At 39.6% G+C, this 8,785-nt stretch overlaps 1 protein-coding gene across 1 annotated transcript in view; it reads left to right on the plus strand.

The window, feature by feature from the left end:
* The first annotated feature begins 3,230 nt into the window (after positions 1–3,230).
* LOC115955199 (non-symbiotic hemoglobin 2) overlaps positions 3,231–8,785 on the plus strand; it is a 13,602-nt gene continuing 8,047 nt past the window's right edge. Inside the window, exons 1-2 of the mRNA XM_031073262.1 lie at positions 3,231–3,467; positions 3,582–3,696. Coding sequence (XP_030929122.1) covers positions 3,334–3,467; positions 3,582–3,696 — 249 coding nt within the window. The 5' untranslated portion in view covers positions 3,231–3,333. The remainder of the gene's footprint in view (positions 3,468–3,581; positions 3,697–8,785) is intronic.

Raw genomic sequence — 8,785 nt, forward strand, 5'->3', positions numbered from 1 at the left:
ATATTAACAACTTTTGTGTATTTACAATGTAAACTTGCATTGCAAGTACAAAGTAAACATATAAAGATCTTAAAAACAAAAAACAAAAAACAAAAACAAAAAAAACAAAAACAAAGCTTAAACCAACTGGCATACTTGAAGGGGAAAGAAAAAGAAAAAAGAAAAGAAAAAGTGCACCTCACTAATTGAATAAACCAAAAAAACACTATTCATGAGCCTTTGGCTCTTTTTATATAGTTAATAGATATGCTAGCTTACATAAATATTTAAAAGAAAAAAAAAAAAAAAAACTTTAGGCACTGTATAAATTAATGTTAAAATGTTGTGGACTTAGCATTTTTCTATTTGATGTATAAAAAACTGAGATCTCAACAATTGTAAAAATATTGTGATAATAATAAGAGTTATAACATTTTCTCAAAACATTTATTTTTAGTTGTGGTTGGTTACAGTCTCATATTTTATTATTTTATTTCAACTTGTAAGAAATTGACACGTCAATAATTGTGAACTTTGTTATGTCAGTATAACAATATATATACCAGCTTACAAAAATATTTAAAAAAAAAAACACAAACCGATTATTGAAAAAAAAAAAAAACTTTAGGCACTGTAGCTACTGTGTTAGTTGAATAAACCAAAAACACTACACAATAAGTGTTGTAACATTTTCTCAAAACATTTATTTTTAGCTGTGGTTAGTCACAGTCTCATTTTTTATTATTTTATTTCGCTTGTAAGAAATTGACACGTCAATAATTGTGAAAAATATTGTGAAATTTGTTTGTGTCAGTATAACAATATATATACCAGCTTACATAAATATTTAAAAGAAAAAAAAAACACAAACCGATTACTAAAAAAAAAAAAAAAAAAAAACTTTAGGCCTACCATGCCAGTTGAATAAACCAAAAGCACTGCACGATAAGTGTTGTAACATTTTCTCAAAACATTTATTTTTAGTTGTGACTGGTCACAGTCTCATATTTTATTATTTTATTTCGACTTGTAAGAAATTGACACATCAATAATTGTGAAAATATTGTAAAATCTGTTATGTCAATATAACAATATATAGACCAGCTTACATAAATATTAAAAAAAAAAAAACATAAGCCGATTACTGAAAAAAATAAATAAATAAAATTAGGCACTGTAGTTATCGTGCCAGTTGAATAAACCAAAAGCACTGCACAATAAGTGTTGTAACATTTTCTCAAAACATTTATTTTTAGTTGTGATTGGTCAGTCTCATATTTTATTATTTTATTTCGACTTATAAGACATTGACACGTCAATAATTGTGAAAATATTGTGAAATTTGTTGTATCAGTATAACAATATATATACCAGCTTACATAAATATTATAAAAAAAAAAACATAAACCGATTACTAAAAAAAAAAAATTTAGGCACGGTAGCTACCGTGCCAGTTGAATAAACCAAAAGTACTACACAATAAGTGTTGTAACATTTTCTCAAAACATTTATTTTTAGTTGTGATTGGTCAGTCTCATATTTTATTATTTTATTTCGACTTATAAGAAATTGACACGTCAATAATTGTGAAAATATTGTGAAATTTGTTGTATCAGTATAACAATATATATACCAGCTTACATAAATATTTAAAAGGAGAAAAAAAAAAAAAACCAAACAAACAAACAAATCGATTACTGGAAAAAAAAAAAAAATGTAGCTGCAGTGCCACTTGGCACTGTAGTTACTGTTCAAAACTTGGGAAAAAAAAAGTGGCTTATGAAACCAAAGCATTGTAGCTATAGTGCTTTAGCGTATTCGTGCACGTCAATAATTGTGAAAATATTGTGAAATTTGTTGTGTCAATATAACAATATTTATACCAACTTACATAAATATTTAAAAGGAAAAAAAAGAAAAAAAACTATAGCTATTGTAGCTACAGTGCCACTTGGCATTGTGGTTACTATTCAAAACTTGGGAAAAAAAGTGGCTCACGAAACCAAAGCACTATAACTACAGTGATTTAGCGCATTCGTGCTTATATATATATAGATTTATTTTCAGTTGTGGTTGGTCAAAGTTTCATATTTTATTATTTTATTTTGACTTATAAGAAATTGACACCTGTAAAAATATTATGAAATTTGTTGTGTCAGTATAACAATATATATAAAAGGAAAAAAAAAGTACAAACGAAAGATTGAAAAAAAAAAAAAAATTGTTACTACTGTAGCTACAGTGCCGCTTGGTACTGTAGCTACAGTTCAAAACTTAAAAAAAAAAAAAAAAAACAAAGTGGCTCACCAAAATGGCAGTGTAGATGAACAGTACTAAAACACTAAAGCAGCAAAATGAAATTGACATCTCAATAATTGTGAAAATATTGTGAAATTTGTTATATCAGTATAACAATATATATAAAAGGAAAAAAAAGTACAAACGGAAGACTAAAAAAAAAAAAAAAAACTGTAGCTACTGTGGCTATAGTGCCATTTGAAATTGTGGCTATTGTTCAAAACTTAAAAAACAAAGACAAAGTGGCTCACCAAAATAACACTATAGATGAACAGTGCAAACTGTAGCGGCATTGTCGCTTTTCAAAAAATATTTATTTTCAGTTGTGATTGGTCACAGTTTCATATTTTATTATTTTATTTTAACTTATAAGAAATTGACACTTCAATAATTGTAAAAATATTGTGAAATTTGTTGTGTCAATACAACAATATATATAAAAGAAAAAAAAAACAAACGAAAGACTAAAAAAAAAAAAAAAGAGAAGTGCCTCACCAAAGCACTGTTGCCGCTACAGTACTTGCACAATGCAAACACTATAAGTGCACAGTGCCGAAGCACTGTAGTAGCATTTGTGCAAACTGTAGCGGCATTGTCGCTTTTCACAAAACATTTATTTTCAGTTGTGGTTGGTCATAATTTCATATTTTATTATTTTATTTTAACTTATAAGAAATTGACATCTCAATAATTATGAAAATATTACGAAATTTGTTGTGTCAATACAACAATATATATAAAAGGAAAAAAAAAAACGGAAGACTAAAAAAAAAAAAAAAAGAAGAAGTGCGTCACCAAAGTACTGTTGCCGTTACAGTACTTGTACAGTTGTACAGTACAAACACTCTGAGTGTACAGTACCGAAGCACTGTAGTTCGCGCTTTTATAATATAAAGAAATCAAAAAACTAGTTTGACTTAGGATTGCCTCTTGGCAGCTATTAAGATAAGGGGTGACTTTGGCAGAGCCTTATAATTAAAATTGATTTTATATATTATTATTATTATTATTCCTGGTGATCACAGTTTTATATGTCAAATTTGATCCCACCCAATAATGACAGCCTTTCCACCTAATGCACTGAGAGTGAGAGAATTGGGTTTCACAGAGAAGCAAGAAGCTTTGGTGAAAGAATCATGGAAGGTGATGAAGCAAAATATTCCTGAGCACAGCCTCCGTTTCTTCACCTTGTAAGGAGAGAGAGAGAGAGAGAGAGAGAGAACAAAGATTAAGTCTTTTTTCACGTTCATTCCATATATAACAATTTTGTATGGTTGAATTAATTGTTGATGTTGAATATTCAGGATCCTGGAGATGGCACCAGCAGTGAAGAACATGTTCCCCTTTCTGAAAGACTCTGATGAAATACCAAAAAATAATCCTAAGCTCAAGGCCCACGCTTTCATCGTTTTCAATATGGTGAGTTTTTATTTTCCAAGATTACATTTGTGCGTGAATATTGTAAACACCCTTTACTGTTTGTTTGATTTCTTAAGGCCCAAAGGATGAAATATTGTAAACACCCAGAAAACTCAAAACTGTACTTACTATTCAAGATCTCATAATCTAAATTTGATATTTTTAAATACTTTTTCAGACCTATTGGTAGCAGCCAAAAATTTGTCTGATTGTAAATGTAAACAATACATGCACCAGCACCACACAATCTCAGATGTTTCTGTATCAAACACGTGTCCGTGTCAGACACACCAGATATTCTACATACGTGTCACTATATTGAGAAAAAAAAATTATTTATCTAAATTCCTTTGATTTTAAATACATTTTTTAGATTTATTTGAATACCGTTTATTGTTAAAAACTGAAAACACTATAACAAAATAATTTTTAAACTATAAATAGTACCCATGAGACCTAGATTTATTACTTCTTGTTGCATTTTCTGTATTTGTGGATCTTGTGAATAATGTGCAAGATCCAAAGAAAAATGCAAAATGCCTTCCGCATTTGCTATGCAAACACTCACTTACTTGAAACTTGTTATTTATTTTTAAAACTTAAAATAAACACAAAAAATGCCTATAAATAATTAAAATATAATTAAAGTAAATATTTGTGGGGCCCGGCCCAGAAATAATGGGCTATTCCAAATTCAGGCCCGTCCGAGGAGCGTCCTGTCCGAAGAGAAATCACGTATGAAGCATTACTCAATCCCATAAACGCCAAGGAAACCTGTCCGAGGAGTAACTCCTCCTCGGACATCACGAAGCCCAGACGAGGAACTCTCCCCAGCCACTTCGGTTCGTCCTCCCAACATATAAAATGAATAAAATCCAAAATATCCCATGGAGAGCTACCACCACATTAATTGCGCCCCAACCACCCTCTTGGCCGCATTAATGAGGAAATGACCCCTGAACAGTACCGCCTTAGCCTCTGCAACTCACATGGGGAGAGATGAAGGCGTCTGATGGGACAGCCACTCAAGTATGTGCTTAGATAGTCAACAAGTGTAGGGTTGAGATGAGAGAAGGGAACTATATAATGTAGTGGAGTCCCTTAAAGAGGGGGACGAAAATTTCTGTATGAGGAACTAAAGAAATAAACTTATACGGGAGAGATCCATTTTCATGTCTTTATTTTCTGCAACCATATTGCCCATGCATCAGACTGAATAGACACGCTGAGGCCAAGTTCTTTGACCCATCCTCTACAAATATTTATTGTGGGTTGCGCTTTGGGCCAGGACCTGATCAATCGAATTTGGGCCAGGAAAATCGTGCAACTACAATTGGCGCCGTCTGTGGGAAGAACTAGAGCATCAGCTAGCACAACGGTCAAGCATGGCAGAACTAGGTCCGCACCAGGAGAATCCTCACCAGGCTAACTCCCAACAGACACAACCCGCCGAGTCCCAGAGGCAAAATAATCCCGTCAACCCAGGCCGCAAGGGAAATCGTGAGGGAAGTGTGCATACTATCCGGACAAGCCAGAGTCACACTCAGATAGGTAGTCACGTGTCCCAGAAGCGAAATAGTCACCAGGCCATGCAGCGAGAGATAGATGATCTGAAGAGGAAGCTACGACGAGCACAGCGAAGGCGATCTCCTTCAGACTCAGACAAGTCCTCTAATGCGGAGGATGTGAGTTACCGACGGAGGTCAAGGACCCCCCTAAGTGAAACCTTTACCTACGAAAAGGAACTACGCCCTGTGCGGAAGTATGAGAGCCCATCTAGTAAGGGTTCGGGAAACGACGCCATGAAGAAGGCGTTGGATCAGGTTTCAAGGTCCCCCTTCACGTATAGAATTGAAGGGGCTGAGCTGCCTCGACGGTTCAACCAACCGGCGTTCGCCATCTATAGCGGTCGATCAGACCCGGTAGAGCATGTGAGTCAATTTAACCAAAAGATGGCGATCTACTCGCAAAATGAGGCCCTTATGTGTAAAATTTTCCCGTCCAGCTTGGGATCAATGGCGATGAGATGGTTCAACGGCCTGAAGACAAATTCCATAAGCTCTTACAAGCAGCTCACTCGGGATTTCTGCTCTCGCTTTATCACCAACACCAGAGTCCCCAGGCCCCTCGGTTCACTATTGTCCTTGTCCATGCACGAGGGAGAGACTCTGAAAGCATACTCCGATAGATACTGGGAAGTATATAATGACCTGGATGATAACCCCGATGCTGTCGCTATCAGCACATTCAAAAGCGGCCTCCCCACCGACCATGGCTTAAGGAAATCCCTCACTGGCAAACCGGTTGCCAACGTTGATCAGTTGAGGGATAGGATAGACAAGTACAAAAGAGTGGAGGAAGATCAGCTGCAAGGGAGGGGGAAGGAGAAGGTTATCCACCCCAAAGCAAATGATTTCAGGTCGGAACGGCACAATCATGGTCAGCCGAGGAGAGATTTTTCGCGACAGGCTGGACAGAGTAACCCGCAAACAGTGAATGCCATATTCAGAGAGCCCGTACAACAGGTATTGGAGAAAGTAAGAGATGAACCCTATTTCAGGTGGCCGGGAAAGATGGCTGGAGAACCTTCCAAACGTAACCAGAACCTGTACTGCCACTATCATCAAGACCATGGGCACACTACCGAGGACTGCAGGAATCTGTGGAATCATCTGGATCAGTTGGTCCGAGAAGGAAAGTTACGTCACCTGCTGCACCCATCGAGCGGCCACACCGGCCAAGCAACACAAGAACCTCGAAAGGACGTGACCTTAAGACCACCTACCGGGACGATACATGTCATCTTCGCTGCACCAGGAAGAACGGGACCACCCATCCCTAGGGTGTTAGCTGTTGATCAGCTCCCCTCCGGGAGCAGGCAGAGGGAACACAAAAGGTCAAAAAAGGGAAGCACTTTGATACTGGGGTTCTCGGATGAGGATAAGAGAGGAACTATTCAACCTCACGATGATGCCTTGGTGGTCACTCTGAGGATTGGGGGCTTTGACGTGAAAAGGGTGTTGGTGGATTCGGGAAGTGCAGTAGAGATAATGTACCCTGATCTATACAAGGGGCTGAACCTGAAGCCAGAAGATTTGGCAGTTTATGACTCCCCCCTTCTTAGCTTTCGAGGGAAGAATGGTTACGCCAAAAGGACAAATCCGACTACCCATACAGACTGGGACGGAGGTGGTGGAAGTGAATTTTATCGTCGTCGACGTTTACTCACCCTACACCGCGATAGTCGCCAGGCCATGGATCCACGCCCTGGAAGCCGTAACCTCCACACTTCATCAGAAGGTGAAATACCCATCCAAAGGACAAGTGGAAGAGATCCGAGGAGATCAGGTCGTGTCCAGGCAGTGTATGATGGCCGCCGTCTTACATCGGCCCCATGCCGAGTCCTCGGCCCCTGAAAGTTTATAGCAATCAGCCGCCTCGGCAGAGCAAGACGACGAACTGGCCGAGGAGATAGGGTGTGAAAGTTTAGATAAAATCGCTGTCAACGACGACTCGGAGAAGTTCTTTCTGGTCGGCTCGGAATTGCCCTCTCAAGAAAAGGAGGAACTGGTCGGATTTCTTAGAGAAAATGTCGACGTGTTCGCATGGGAAGCCTACGACGCCCCGGGCGTCGATCCCAGCCTTATTTGTCACCACCTGAACGTCAACCCCTCTTCCACTCCGAAGAAGCAGCCACCCCGACACCCTTCAAAGGAACATGCTAGTGCCGTAAAAGACGAAGTGGCAAAGCTAAAAAGAGCGGGGGCTATCAAAGAGGTCTTTTACCAAGAGTGGTTGGCAAACACAGTGGTGGTAAAGAAGAAGACAAGGAAATGGAGGGTCTGCGTAGACTTCACGGACCTGAACAAGGCATGCCAAAAGGACCCATTCCCCCTACCCCGAATTGATCGATTGGTGGATGCAACCGTGGGGCACCCTCGAATGAGCTTCCTGGACGCCTTCCAAGGCTATCATCAGATACCCCTTGAGCTAGAGGACCAGGAGAAAACGGCTTTCATGACGCCCATCGGAAACTATCATTACAAGGTGATGCCGTTTGGGCTAAAGAACGCAGGCTCAACCTACCAAAGAATGATGACTCGGATGTTTGAACCACAACTGGGCAAGATTATTGAGGTTTATATAGATGATATGGTCGTCAAGAGTAGAAGGGCGTCCGAACACGTGAAGGACCTCGGAACAATCTTCACCATATTAAGGGAGCACCGGTTGCGGCTGAATGCCTCCAAATGTTCATTCGGGGTCGGGTCTGGGAAATTCCTAGGGTATATGGTCACCCACAGGGGAATAGAAGTAAGTCCCGATCAAATCAAAGCCATTAATAGCCTACAGGAACCTCGGAATCCGAAGGAAGTACAGAAGCTCACTGGTATGATTGCGGCATTGAACCGGTTCATATCGAGATCGGCGGATCGATGTCGGCCTTTCTACCTCCTGATAAACAAGTGGAAAGGGTTTGCATGGTCGGAGGATTGCGTTCAGGCTTTCCAGCAACTTAAAGACTACCTGTCCCGACCACCCATCATGTCCAGCCCTGAGGCAGATGAGGTGTTGTTTGCCTACATCGCCGTAGCTCCCCACGCTGTAAGCCTGGTACTAATACGGGATGATAATGGGGTGCAGCGACCGGTGTACTATGTGAGCAAATCACTACATGAGGCCGAGGTGCGATACCTACCTTTAGAAAAGGCAATTCTGGTAATAGTGCATGCAACCCGAAAACTTCCTCATTACTTTCAGGCGCACACGGTCATCGTTCTGACTCAGCTTCCCCTCCGAGCAGTGCTTCGAAGCGCTAACTATACAGGAAGGATCGCCATGTGGAGTGCGCTCTTGGGAGCCTTTGATATAAAATATATGCCCAGATCCTCCATCAAAGGGCAGGTCCTCGCAGACTTGGTAGCGGAGTTTGCTGAGCCCTCCATAGAAACAATAACCGAGAAGAGGGACATGGATGGGAAGTCGGTTGGTGCGATCTCAACAGGGAGGAACACGCATTGGAAGATCTACGTAGATGGCGCAGCCAATCAGAGAGGGTCAGGAGTTGGGATAGTTTTAATATCCCCGG

The sequence above is a fragment of the Quercus lobata genome, chromosome 8 (assembly GCF_001633185.2).
Source record: "Quercus lobata isolate SW786 chromosome 8, ValleyOak3.0 Primary Assembly, whole genome shotgun sequence".
Taxonomy (NCBI): Eukaryota; Viridiplantae; Streptophyta; class Magnoliopsida; order Fagales; family Fagaceae; genus Quercus; species Quercus lobata.